Genomic DNA, 14,236 nt, shown 5'->3' with positions numbered 1-14,236 from the left:
TAGGAACACTACTATAATTAAGGTATTAATTTAATTGGGTCTATAAAAACCTGCAGATGCACAGGTGTCAGGAAGGATTACAAATTCATTCATGGAAGAACTTTACCCATCTTTAAATAATGTCTCTCAGCTCGTTCACATCCTAATATCTGTTTTGTTTTAAAAGGCTCAAAAAGATAACTCGGAAACTGCTTCTGTAGTCTTACAGGTGCTGCCTTTTACGTGTTGGTACTGTAATACCCTTATAAGGTGAACTATTCTAACTGCAGGAAATGATCATTATATTTCCAATAGAAACCAATCATAGACCTCAGCTGTACCAAATGAAAGGTGAAACTAAAAATGGATGATTTCCTTGTCTGTCAGTAGAATGCCTTCCTGTCGCTATCTGCTGTAACATTTCAGCAGGATTCAGTGCTCTTGAGTCTGCCACTTCCCCGATGAAACTCTCTCATTTCTTGATTAGTTTGGAGATGCTGGATTACGACTTCTCTCAGAGCACCTGACTTCTCTTCAAGTTCTCAACCTGTGTGAAACACCAGTGACTGATGCAGGACTGCTTGCACTAAGCTGTAAGGAAACTGTGCCACACCAATTAGAATGAGTATTCTTACAAGAAAAAAAATTAAAGTGCTTTAGAAGAAGTACCTAGTTTCTTAAGTTTACTTCTTGATCTGCTAGCTTTTAAATACTAGAGCCTGTAATCTCTAGATATTATTATTGTTTGCATTTTTTTCCATAACATTAGAAACAGAGTTCTGTAAATTACAGATAGTCTTACAGATTACAGATATGTGATTAGAAATGATTACCTTGCCAGAGTAAAATGGTACTTACTGCCTTAAGAATATATATTCATGGGAATGTGAAAAAATCTATTATTCTCTACATAATTAAAGATCTATCTGTACATTACAGGTTATGCATAGATTGAAGAAGAGAATGACAGTAACTGTAAAGAACATGCCATGTGGTTCTCGTGTGTTGTTTTCCTGAGTTGATGTGACAAAACGGCGGGCTTTTTTTTCCCAGCCATGAAAAGCCTGTGTAGCCTCAACATGAACAGCACCAAACTGTCTGCAGACACATACGAAGATCTCAAGGTAGGCAGCGCTTCTAAATGAAAATCTACATCGGGGTGAACCACTCCACATTTGAAGGGCTGCAACAAATTTAATCAAATTAGCAAATTTTAATTTGAGAGTTCTTAACTTCCTAACTGGATCTTTCAAGTGCCAGCGTTCTCAAGAACCTCTGTAAACTCTGCTGCTTTACATCCGGTAAAGGCACAACAGTTGTCCAAGATGCTAACCTCCTGTGACAGTGCATAATTGGCTAAGTGTTGCCAAGGTGAGGGATGGGATTAGACCTTCAGAACTTTCCCAGGTCTCTTCTATTTCTCCGGCTGATGCTTCTATCCAAAGTGACTTACAGTTGCACTGGGTACAGTTCACGTGAGATGCCTTGCTCAGATTACAACGACTGTGTCTCATTTGGGATTCAAACCCACAGCCCAGCAGAAACAAAGCCAGAACTGAAATCACTGCTCCACACTGCTGCCTTTCATTATACTGCTGTATAACATCAGCTTCCCAGGCACACCCAGTCTTACAGCCACAGCAGTAAGAGATGCTCCAGTTGGCGTTAACTCTCCTGTTAGGTCATCTGGGCTTTGCAGGATTGAAAAAGATTAATGGTTGAAAGAATGGGTGAGTCAGAGGACCTTCTCATTCTACCGGAGCAGTGCAGGAGTTGTTCCAGTGAAAATATGAAGAAATATGTTGTATGAATATGAAGAAACAATTATTATATGAATCCATCAATTAGAAGCCCAGAGAATAACCCTGAGAGATTTTTCTTCTCGGTGCTTTCTGCACCAGAATGGGGATATACTCTTTCAAAGATGGCTGTGATTGCTTTCTCATGTCATGAATTACTGAGATAAAAGTGCATTGTAAAAGAAACTTTCTAGACGGTCTTGCGTCCCAACGCTGCTACCAAATAAAGGGATGGAAGTTTTAACATAATTGCATTCCAGATATGATTTTGTGCCCCGTTAAAGCCTGGAGCGTTGGATGTAATTCAGTTCTTAGTATTTAACAGGGGATTTTAAAGCCATTCCTGGAAGATGGGGTTGTACTGAGAGGGCAGGGGGGTGTTTCCTGAACCTTTTATTACTTAAAAGGAAACAAATGTGCAGGAATGGTAATGAAGCACACAAAGCAGATTTTTCCCTTTCTCCCCTCATCACGCAGTGTGTGTCTGTCATGTGCTCGGTCTCAGGCTGATCTGTCTTGTCTTTCGCTCCTAGGCCAAGCTGCCTAACCTGAAAGAAGTGGACGTGCGCTATACAGAAGCCTGGTGAAACGTTCAGTACAGCTGGTGAGAAAAAAAACGAGAAAAAAAACTTTGTAGTGAGATCTTTTCAGCTCATCTGTTTTGTAGAGCAGCAGGTTTGGGTACTGTGAAAGAAACCAACCTTCTACACACCCATTGCACCTACCATGCATACCTGCCATGGCCAGGACGTCCTGTGTACCCTTGGCCATAGGCAAGCTTCTGAGGAGACACCGAAAGACCTGCGTTTAGTGGTAGACAGACCACACAAGGAAAAAACAAAACTGTGGATTTTTCTTGCCTTTGTGTCTAATAATGCTCTGTGTGGGGTCAAAACAAAAACACATATACTGTATACATCTTTATTTTTGTTTTCAGTTGCGTGGACTTGAATGGACTGTAATTTTTTCCTTCACACGGCTCTGCATTTATTTATATACATTTTTTTTCTTTCTTTCTCTGTATTAAAACAAAGTTTTTAAGAAAAAAATCAAGCATCATCTGAAAGAAGCGTTCATCCAATGCACCCTGAAACGTAGCGTTTCTTTTTAGAGAAAATGATTTTTTTATGTACATAAAGTTATACATAAGTCACATATTTAAGAAAATTATTCACAATAAGGCGGTCTGGGACCTGCTTTTTATTTATGAATTGTAATTCTTTAATTCCCTGTTTGTCTGTCTTGCTTAGAGTACTGTACAAATAATTTGCAGGTATGTCTTGCTTTGGTTTCTATAAAAACTTTGCCCACAAGAACTGCAAAGTTTAGTTTCTATTTTTTGGGGTATGTCTTTTGTCAGTTTTGTTATTCCTGTGCCAGATGTTTTATTTTTTTTTTACAAAATTGAGTCGAGACAGATATTATTAAATTTACTCTGACAGGAGCCAACCAGAAAAATAGATTTTTTGTGTAATTCTTAGACCAAAATTCTCATCTTTCATGTACATGCTTTTTTATTTTTCATTTATATATATATATGACTTCTGTTTCGTCTGACTTAATGGAACATCCTTTGTAGAATACTTTGAATTTAAAGATTTTGGTTTCCAAATCCATTTTAAATATGAAGTGCACTGTTATTTTGTTTTTACTGTCATTTCATTTTTAACCTTCATTATATTTGTGTAGCTGTTGTTTTGCATGTACATAAGCTGCATGTTTTTTTAAATTGAAAAAGTAAACAGTGGTTTAAAAGATTAATTCACACTTAACTACCCACCCAAAACCACTTCACAGTCTCTCAAATGCCCTGAAGCCATTTTTCTCTTCACACACATACAGTGCAAGAACCCCCACAACCGACAAACCACAAACGGAAAGTGAAAGATAGATGTTCATTCCAGAAAGAGAAGGAATTTGTCTTAGATTGGCGTCTCAAGCCTACAAGATATTCTTTCAATTTCTGTTTTGTTTTTTACTGTGGTTAATTCAGTTTTTTCTTTAACATCAGAAACTGAACAGATCTTCTAGGTAAGTTGTACTAGGCCCATAAGAAGGTTATTTATATCATACTAGACATTAAGTACCTAGAACCCTGGTTAAATGTGATTTTTTGTTTCCTTTTCAAAGTTCAGTTTTTGAGGCTGGTAGTTGCTCTGGGGCACACCATGCTTTTGTGGGGGGTGTCTACACATGATGTTGGACTCTACCACTGCTCAGCAATTTACTTTCCTTGTACCTGCAAAGTATGCTGTTTTCGTCATGATTGTGCTACGTTAATTGGGGAACATTATAACAATATCATGGTTGCAAAATATTATTTCAGCTTTTTTTCTGCTATGGAGGCCAATTGTTATCTGTTGTTTTAAATATCTCTCGCATCTTGTTACAAGGTAAAGAAACCCCCACTTCACTGAAACTAAAACCACATCATTTTGTCTGTTTTATTTGTCTTGTTTAGTTCTGTTTGTTTTGTTTTATCGGTTAAGTCTTAATTTGGTTTTGAGTGCCAGGGTTTCCATAGAAAGATTGAAGCTGTATGGCGGTTCAGTAGTGTATACAAACTTATTAAAAAATGCTGCCATTGTGTTCCTCTTCAGCACATTTGCTTTACGATTGGTTTACTACTGTTCTGTAGCTGTTGTAAAAAAAAAAAATGTTAAAATAAGATGTGAAATAATTTCGAGAAAAATAAACTGTAAGTGAATATGTTTCATCACATGCATTTTGACTCTTTATTTAACTAGGACACACATAAATTGCTGATTTTGGTGCATGACTGATTTGGCTGTATTGGATGTCACTTGGTGTGCCTCTTGTAATATATCTGAATGGGTTTTCAACCTGGTTATTATGTGCACTCCACGGCGTATGTTCTGCAGAAAGATTCAGTGTATTTCCAATGCGTGTTCTGCCTTGGGTATTTATTTAACTTCACATGGAAAGGATAAATGGGAATCAGGGAAAAAAAAGATTTTAGTTTAAAATTATGCCCTGTCAGCTGATTTATAATGTAGTAGTGATTCAGGCTCTCAACTCAGAACTAGGTAGTAGGTTCAGATCCCAGCTGGAGCATAGCTGTTGAACCCTTAAGCAAGGTACTTGACTCAAATTGCTCCAGTTAAATACCCTGCTGTAGAAATGTGTACAAATTGTGAGCTGTTTTGCATAAATGCATCAGATGATTGAAGTTGGCATGACACCCTGTCTTTCCCATGATGGATGATGGAGTTTGATTCTGTTCCTCACTTTCAATTCCACACAAATTGCAATTGACAGGACTAGGCTAGGCCAATGCTAGGTTAGCTTAATTATTGGAACAGAATTTTTATTTTCTGGTTCTTTTTATTATTTCAGTGTGGCAACTGTAGTTGTTATTGTACAAGAAGCGTTGCAAACTTAAAACAATTTTGAATGCAAAGGAAAATTGCTGCGCTGGTCTACGTCCCACCACAAAGATCTCTAGAGCATTTGCAGCACATTTGTTTTCAATTTACATTTCTGAAATGTTTGAGTGAATGTCTGTCCCCTTTTGGGCCGGCAAAGACCCACTGCTGCACAGGAAGGAGCAGGTGTTTCTGCGAGACAGCTGGAGTTTGGAAGTGGGGTGTCCTGACCCCTCAATCACGACAACGAAGACCTTCTGCAGTGGGCTCTGTGGAACTCCCTGGGAGCAAAGGCTGTGGTCCGAGGTGTTCCCCGAGTGGGGACCCTTTCGGTTCAACGGGATCCCTTAAACATTTTTAAAGGGCTTCATCTTGTGTGAATTCGCTGGTGTGGTGTGTTTCTAAGCTTTAAAACACACCAGCGAATTCACACAGGAGAGAGCACCTTACTGCCACACCCAGACTGGGAAGAATTCCAATTCCATTAAAAAAGCCGTCGGATTCCGACCCTGGAGGGGAGAGAGAGAGAGAGAGAGAGACGCTGCTGCCCGGCCCAATGGTACAGTGGTTTCATTGGGTTCAGTGCATTCCTAAAACATATTTCCAGAGTAAGCCGTGCTTCTTCATATAGTTTCTAACAGTCTGTTAAGGGTTTGGAATGTACTGTAAATCCCTAAAGGAGAAAAAAAGTAATTTGAATTGCTTAAAACACTCATTGGTCAAAATGTCAGTAACCATCAGAACCATCAGTAAATATCAGAACACGAGAACCTCCGAGTAGCAGACAATTTAAATAGGACTCAGCTTGGTTACTGTATGGTTCTGGAATGTTTCCTGTCCCGTCAGTTTTCAACAGGAGTGAGATGTGGAGGTTTTTCTAGCTCATGAACATGCTCAAAGCTTGTCTCCTATTCCTTAACTACGTGCTGCAACTGAAAGCCCCTGTTCATTTGACTTTGGGTTCCTAATATTTTGACCAGCAAATGTATATGTGATTAATCTTTTTATCATTAATTCGGTTTATTTAGGGATTAATTGGTGGGGCTATTTTGGAAAGTTTCTAAAAGAATACTGGTCTTAAGCTCGTGTCTGGAAATCATGAGCATAATCTAAGGGCCTTTATTACCTAGCAGTACTCATAGACTGTATGCTGTGCTAGGCTTCTTTTTTTAGGAAATTATTTTATTTTTTCCTTGTACTAATTATACTAGTTGGGGACCCAATGTTAAGACTTACAATATTAAACATTGAATATCCGTAAATAACTATGGCAGACATCGTAAATCAGCTTGTTGCAATTATTTTTTTCCTTATTCTTTCATCTTATGTGCAATTTTTGAATGAGTTGAGTTTACTTTTAAGGCATTCTGGTTGAATCCAAAGTGTCCTCAGAGACTTATGCATGCAGTGCAGTCAGTTTTGCATGTTCTTATCATGTAACTGATAGCATGGTCCTGTGGTTGCACATTAAGTTTGTAGTTAATAATTATACGGGAGCCAGAGTAAATGCAGCAGACCACTGTTGTAAGTTCTTGATATTAGACAAATGGTTTACTGTGGCAATCAATTTGCTGATTGTCACCTTAGGCAAACAGTTAATTCCAAAACCAAAGTACATAATTTAAAGAGTCCTTCAAAACCAGTATAAGACTGAAGAAATTACACTGTCAGGGTGCTCCGCCACAGTTAACGCACTTATATCAAGGACCACTCTCTCAGTTTTTACCAGCAGACACAAAACAAAACCGCACAACACTATCACCACCTCTGAGGCTTAGTGCTCTCAATCTGGAAGCTCCACTATGTTTCTCTCTCTTAAAATTTGCTTAAAACTACCATCATCGGAGCTTAAGACAAACTAGCTCGTCAGGCAGGTCATCTTTCACAAAGGAAACTTCCTCCCTTTCACACAGCTGATCTGCCATTCCTGCTAATTCATCTGGCTGACTGAATTCCCTGCCTTTATGGTGAGAAATGGAGTGAGGTGATGGCTTTTTAACTAATGTACTTTTAATAGCCTGACTTCTATCCACCCCCTCGTGGCCAGCTCTGTGCCCTTTTGTTTGGATTTTCCTTACACTCTCTGACCTGATCTACCACGCAAGTGGTCAGTGTCCGCCCCCACATCATTTTTCACGGAATAGTCCAGTTCAGATTTACCTGTTCCTTTTCACTCAAGTCAAGTCTTGTTAGGGGTGTGAAAACAGAAGACATTGTGAGAGCCCTGAAGAGAAGTGAAAAGGGCACAGGGAACCTCCACCGGATGCTGAAAATATATTTTTTTTTTAGAAGTGAAAAAAGCAGTCAAACCTGGCCACTCAATTCGCTTTACATATTGGCTGTACACCAACCCTACAGGAAGAGAAAAGGTCAGGTTACATTAATAGATATTCGGCACATTTTCCAAATTAAAAAAAAAAATGACACCATGAGAGCCATTACGTTAATGTCCTCTGCACGTATGCCAATTTTCAGAAAACACTAGGTCACTCCCAAGGCATCTCAAAGATCACCATTGACACTCAACTGGTCTCCTTAGTGAAATCTAAGGAGCTCTCTATCTGTAAACAGAAGCCTAATGACTCCCAGGGAACAGTTCCATAACCACATCCCATGGAGTGCAATTAGCTAACGGCCAGGGTTCAGAGTCCCAGGCAAAGTGCACAGCGACATAGGAAACAATGGACCAGTCTCTGTGGAGGCATTCCCATGCTTGTTCCTTCTTGATTACATGCTGTGTACTGGAGCCTCTTTCTAATAACTGTCCTATCTGTGGTAAGATGTTTTTGTGCATTGGTGGCATGCTCTAAAAGCTCTGAGAAAGGGTTCACGGTTGTCCCGCCTCTCACTCCTCCTCCCTCCCAGCCTTTGTTCTCCCGCTACTTTACCTTTGCCTACTGCCCTGTCTCTCTCACACCTGAAGAAGGCTCCACGGCCGAAACGTTGTGTTCTCTTTCTTCTTTTTTTCAGCATGGAAAAAACCTATTACTTGTTCACTTGCATTAAAGCCAATGTTTGCTTCAAAAAAACAGGCAAAAAATAGCACTACTTGTCAGCTTATTTAATATGATTGTTGTAGCTTAACGGCAAGCTTGACCTTCTGCAAATCCATCTAGTCATCATCTTGAGATCAACGTTAGTTCTTATAATGATTTTTATTAACTGTGTGAATGTCATTAAAGACCCACAGGTCTAAACGGTTAACAATATTCCCATTAGAGCCAACAGGACCAGTAGTTCACATTCCCATCTTTCACATCTCATCTACTGTGAGGTGAGTACTGTACTACAAAGAGCTGGACTATACATTTTTTTGTGCAAGTAATGAATTATCTCATGCTGAACTGGGGAGGAACCAGTATGAGATGAGGGAGTACAGTGTAACTACTGTATGTTCTTCACTTCTAGCTCTGCAGCTTTTTTACAGAACTCCAACTAAAGATATGGAAACAGTTATAAAAGGCCTTTTAAGTCAATCATCAATTCATTTACAGTAGGTCATTAAGTGCTAAGGCTGAATGAAAGCCAAAAGAATGTGTGGCACCCTGGGACCAGGAGTGAGGGTTGCTGCTGTATAAAATTTAGAAAAATAATATAGAATAGTATAAACTAGTTTGGATCAGAGGTGCACAACGTCTGTGTTGGAGGATCGCAGTATCTGCAGGTTTGTTATCTACCCACCTGCATCATAACACCAGGCTAATTTACAATCAAGATGAATAATCTGTTATTAATCACATTGAACCCCACTTTTGGAACTTAAGGGATTTGTCCTTTTCCAGGCTATAGTCCAGCTCCAGGTGTTTTAATCACATGTCCTAAAGACACAGAAAGCAGCAAATGAATGGAAGTTGTAAAGTCAATTCATATTACCATCTTGTAATCATCAGCAAAACACATGTGTAATTTGTAATCATGTGGATTGAGTAAGTTAAACTCATGTCTCATGATCTTGTGTACCGTATTTTGAAATTATTTCTTATCATAAGGAAGTTGAAGAAATCCTGTTACTGTACCTTCTGTATTGTAACATGCACCAGAAGTGATGCCAGCTCAATCTCTTCACTGAATCCATTTGTCAGTGGAACTGCTCTGAAGTCTGCAAAACAAACACCTAATTCAGGACAGAATCTCAACAGGCATTGCAATGGAAAAAACAAGTCAGACTATAACTATCACCAAGTAATTTAATACTCCTCTCAAATAATTCTACTGTTTACCAATCAGGCCTCCCAATAATCCCTGTCTTTGAATTGGCTTCATCACTCTGCTCTCATCTCCACCAATAGCTGATGTGTGGGGAGTGTACTGGCACACTATGGCTGCTGTCGCATCATCCAGGTGGGGCTGCACACTGGTGGTGGTGGAGGGGAGTCCCTATTACTTGTAAAGAGCCTTTGAATGGAGTGTCCAGAAAAGCACTATATAAATGTAGGGTTTATTTATTATCATACACATTAAAACTTGATAATAAACCAGTAAACAAAAAAACCTGGCAGAGAATATTAATATTAAAGATAAAAGACAGTAGTTACTGTTAATATGGTATTTACATTTTTATTAGATGATAAGAGTGTTCAGCAACCTCTAAATAGATTTAATATCTGAATTGAGGTGTCTGTAAAAGCAGGACAGTCTTACCCGTCTTGACTGCTCTGAGAGGAAAGGTGGCCTGAGCCAGAAAGCTGGGGTCACTGAACATATCCCCCACAGATACAACGAAGTGAAGGAAGGCCAAGTCGGAATTATTGACGGAAAACGTGTATGTTGGAAATATGTCACACCGGATTTAGACCATTGTCACCTACAAAGAGAAACAATGTGTACAGAACACTGAGCCAACAACTAGCTGGACCTGCGGCAAAACATCACGGTTCTGTCATGGTTTAAGGTTGTGATGATCAATTGAAATGGCCGATATGATTACATTTCACTGGAGCTATTAATTGCTTAAGTGTACCTAAATTATTTTCTTAATATGTCAAAGTTACCAATTCATTGCTCCCAAGTAGTGGGCGGATAAATGGCTCAGAGTCTAGAGGTTAAAGCTTGGGTCACCTCCCATGCTAACAGTTAAGGATGATCTGTCTAGGGGTCTTAGTGAAAACAACAGCACTTGCAAACACAAGTGTGCTTACAGGCTTACAGTGATGGCCGTAAGAGATGCTCTGCTCAACCATTCAGCAGAAACACTCCTGCAAGGCACTATGGGCCCAACAGCATGTCAAAAAATGTCCCATCTTTAACCCCCACCTTGAGCAATACAGAAGTCTTTGTTTCGAGCTGGGACATTAAAATGATGGATGGATGTTTGCCCATTATGCCTTCCAGCATTAGTGTTTTACAGGACAGGGTTGTTAGCCTTGTGCCCAACCTCCAACATGGAGGACATGGTGCCTGACCCACTACCCTGAGATTATGATTTTTCCTGCAACTGTAATAAAATAAGTACTATGTTTACTATGTTTAATCTTTGTACAGTATATTTACTGAAACCATAATAGTGTTGCACCTGAAGGGATACATTTCTTCATTCCTGAAGGGTCATATACATGTATACTACAGTTTTAATTGATCAGCCCCGATCCCCAGGGCACCCAAAGGCAATTTCTGCCTGGAACGGATGTAGCCTTTAAAATCTTGAATTATCTTGGAAAGTACAGAATACACAGTACAGGCCTGGTTAGAATCTTGAATTCCAGGTAACCCCTTGGGCATCAAGCCTGAACCTTCAGATTACACACAATAAAGTAATACATTCTTTATTGTATTGCTTGTATTTGAAAAAAAAAAATCTAAATAGAAGCCTAGACTTGTGCAAAAATAAGTATTCAATTATTGCAGCATGGATGTTTTATTTGTGCTCTTCTGGGCCAACCTAAATCTGACACCGATTGAACAAATCTTAAAAAAAAATCTTTTTTCAAAGTTTTCTTTGCCTTACAAGAAAAAATATAATAATTTATATTATTTGAATTATTACTTCTGCAATCATCATTCAGCTCCTAGTCCTGCATAATTTCAACTCAAGTCTTACCTTTGCCAGGACCTAACAACAGCCCGGCATGGGGAGCAGTAGATATGAGCTGGATGGGTCTGCCTGTGAGTTTTACAGCACCGCATTCTGGCAGTAGGACAAACCCACAGGCCACAGGCACATAAATAAACTGCCAAGCCTAGGCACAGGAAATACCCCTTGTATAGTAATCACTCCAGCAACTTACTTATTTCCTTAATCTAAGCATTATTGGATATTCTAATAACAGTGGACACCTGCAGATCAGGTGACCACACAGGGCTTCAGATATGTTTTAATTAGACATGTACCAAAATTCAGATTTTCACTTCTGAAAGCTTCAAAGCACTTCCAGCTAAAGCAACATCCTGCAGACGTTATTGAAGTCTTATTTCATTCGGTTCTTTCCCCTTCACTCTGCATCTGTGGCACTCTGGATGGAAAGTGCTCTCCCCACACTGTGAAAACTAACAAACTTAGTTCTTATTCTAAATTCCGGTTCTGGAATGTAATATCTGGGCAGCATGATGGCACAGTGGGGAGCATTGCCTCACAGCGCTGGGGCCCTGGGTTCAAATCTGGCCCGGGGGTGCTTCAGCAGGTGTGGGTTTCCTCCAACAGTGCAAAGACACACTGGTAGGTAAATTGGCTCCAATACAAATTGGCCCTGGTGTGATGGACTGGCATCCTGCCCAGAACGTACCCTGCCCTGAGCACATGCTTGCTGGGATAGGCTCCGGTTCCCACGTGATTCTCAATTGCATGAAGTGGTTAAAAAACAGGTGGACGGAATCCGATATCTATTTTACCTCAATGCAATTCCATCTGAAGTCCAAACTGATGCAGGATAGAACTTAGATGTTGCACAGGAACCGAAATACTGAAATGTGGCACTTACTGTATACTGTACCTGCAGTACACAACACAGAACACAGTTTCACTTACTGTAAGTCAGAAGTCATCACACAGTCAAAGGAGTATGTATCATGCTTTCAGTAATTAATAACAGGCACAGCCAATGAACTGCAAAAAAGAGACCTTTAAAGTAACCTCTGACATTCGCTGTGCATCGGGGTTTGCTCTGTCCTCCTTTCCGGTTTCCACCTGATTCTTGGCTCTGTCCAGTGGAGGTTAGAGTGGTGATGGCAATGTGGGTCCTCCTGCTCGGTGATAACAGCTCTTCAAATGAGCTAAGCATGTAAGAGATACAGAGCACAAAGGGGCACCTCGAATGGAGGGGTCAAAGGTCAATAAAATGATGCAACAATGCAATATTTGATACTGCTTCACTTTTCATGGCATACATTCATATTAAATTGAGATGCAACCATGGGTTAGATTAATATGAAACAAAGCTATTAAATACTTTTAATCATAATTTAACAAATCACCGTTTATAAGTTGACCACACAAATAACAATACTGAGAGGAAAAACGAAATCTTATGCTTCAGGCTCGGGTTGAGGAAGTTGACTGTGTAAAGGCTCGACTCTCAGCTATCTTGTAAGGGACATCCACCATGCAAAGCTTAAATACATTTTGTTGTATTCCCGTTTTTAAAATTGTGACAACAGTAGTTAAACATTTATTGAAAGTAATCACGCAAATTAAACAAGAAGTTAATATGCAATTATACACGAACAGTATTTAAAATTATATCATGCTAACTTAGGCATTAACAAGTATTTAAATAAAGGTTTCTTTGCCTGAGCTCTCCTGACTTACCCTGTGTTTCTCTGGACTACTAGTCTCCTTGAGAAGATTATAATGATACTTGTGTTTTTGTTTTACTGAACACAGGTGAAGTCTCAATTCTCAAACTATGTTCTTCTTTGTCATGTTTAGTATACTGACAGTAAAGGGTAAATATATTTAAAATGTACAGTAACTCTGGAGATGTTTTCTGGATGTTAAGTTTACATTACGGTACTTGAGAATTTGTAAAGTATGGCAGCCTTTTAGTTAACACATTCTGTTTTATTCCCAAAAACTGAGCAAGATCAGGAAAAAGGACATATACAGGTACACATGTTTTCAGCCTTCTGAGAAGCACACCTTAAACTAGATCCTATAAGTAAATTAAAAAAATCACAAGTGTTGCTCAGTTGTTGTGTTCTATAAAATTTTTTAACAAAAGCATCAGCCAAAACAGGAAAAATAATTATCTAATTATTTGAGTTTCACTATTTACAGAGACTTTGTATTGCTCAATTGTTATACTGTATATAAAAACGTATTTTCATATCTGCAACAGTATACAGTTAACCAAAAATGAAAACATCATCAGAGGAAATATTGACACTTTGGAAGAATGAAAAGATTTCAATAAAGACTTTTATTCAAATAATAAAACTTGAAGGATAAAAAACCTGTCTCTGAACAAGTGTACACTTTCACCCTGGTTTCTAAAACAGCATATTGAATACTGAATTAAAACAGCCCAGAAACAAGAGCAATAAAGGATGTGCTTTAGAAGCAGACAAAAAACAAATCCTGCTAATATTACCTATTTTTCCTGAAGAACAATATCGCGTTATTAGTTTGGCAAAGACGTTGCATCAATATAAATAAGACACAAGCACAAATTAAACAGTAAAAAAACAACCATCAACAGCATGCTAACAGCAAACCGCACTGTCTGTCCGCATCCTGTGTGTGATGAGATCCAGCTGGTCAAAGGCACCTCAGCCACCGAGGTGCTGAGGAAGTCCAAGTCCAGGCCAACGCCAAATCTTCAAAGTCGCTTCGCGTTGAGGACGAAGAGCAAAACCCTGGTTTCACGAGTAGAATTTGCTGTTGTTGATCTTTTTCTCCTTCAGCCTTACGCGTAAAAGGAGAAAAATAAGAGACGGAAGATGAGTATGCTTTGTATTTTGATTAAGAAAGTGAAGTTTCTAACTTAAATGTGGAGACAGCTGTGAGTGTGAATCAGCCCACAGCCTCTCAATGTCATCGCTGATGGAACGCCCTTGCTCCGACTTTCTGAGAGACAAATTCCTGGTTTCTTTTCAAATCTTAAAAACACAGTTTTTACTAGGGTTTTAGACTAGGGTCTG

At 39.1% G+C, this 14,236-nt stretch overlaps 2 protein-coding genes across 7 annotated transcripts in view; one reads left to right on the top strand and one right to left on the bottom strand.

Moving 5' to 3' along the window:
* cmip (c-Maf inducing protein) overlaps positions 1 to 4,494 on the top strand; it is a 76,134-nt gene extending 71,640 nt beyond the window's left edge. For both annotated transcript variants that reach the window (XM_015368030.2, XM_006641169.3), the window contains exons 19-21: positions 467 to 572; positions 1,033 to 1,103; positions 2,312 to 4,494. In XM_015368030.2, coding sequence (XP_015223516.1) covers positions 467 to 572; positions 1,033 to 1,103; positions 2,312 to 2,365 — 231 coding nt within the window. In that variant the 3' untranslated portion in view covers positions 2,366 to 4,494. The remainder of the gene's footprint in view (positions 1 to 466; positions 573 to 1,032; positions 1,104 to 2,311) is intronic.
* A 9,002-nt stretch (positions 4,495 to 13,496) lies between these two features.
* Positions 13,497 to 14,236, bottom strand: part of plcg2 (phospholipase C, gamma 2) — a 96,328-nt gene continuing 95,588 nt past the window's right edge. For all 5 annotated transcript variants that reach the window (XM_015368099.2, XM_015368100.2, XM_015368101.2 and 2 more), the window contains one exon: positions 13,497 to 14,000. In XM_015368099.2, the coding sequence (XP_015223585.2) occupies positions 13,958 to 14,000 (43 nt within the window). In that variant the 3' untranslated portion in view covers positions 13,497 to 13,957. The remainder of the gene's footprint in view (positions 14,001 to 14,236) is intronic.

This window comes from Lepisosteus oculatus, chromosome 20 (assembly GCF_040954835.1).
Source record: "Lepisosteus oculatus isolate fLepOcu1 chromosome 20, fLepOcu1.hap2, whole genome shotgun sequence".
Classification (NCBI taxonomy): domain Eukaryota; kingdom Metazoa; phylum Chordata; class Actinopteri; order Semionotiformes; family Lepisosteidae; genus Lepisosteus; species Lepisosteus oculatus.
Note: the sequence above shows the minus strand (reverse complement) of the source record. Positions and strands in the feature narration are given on the sequence as shown.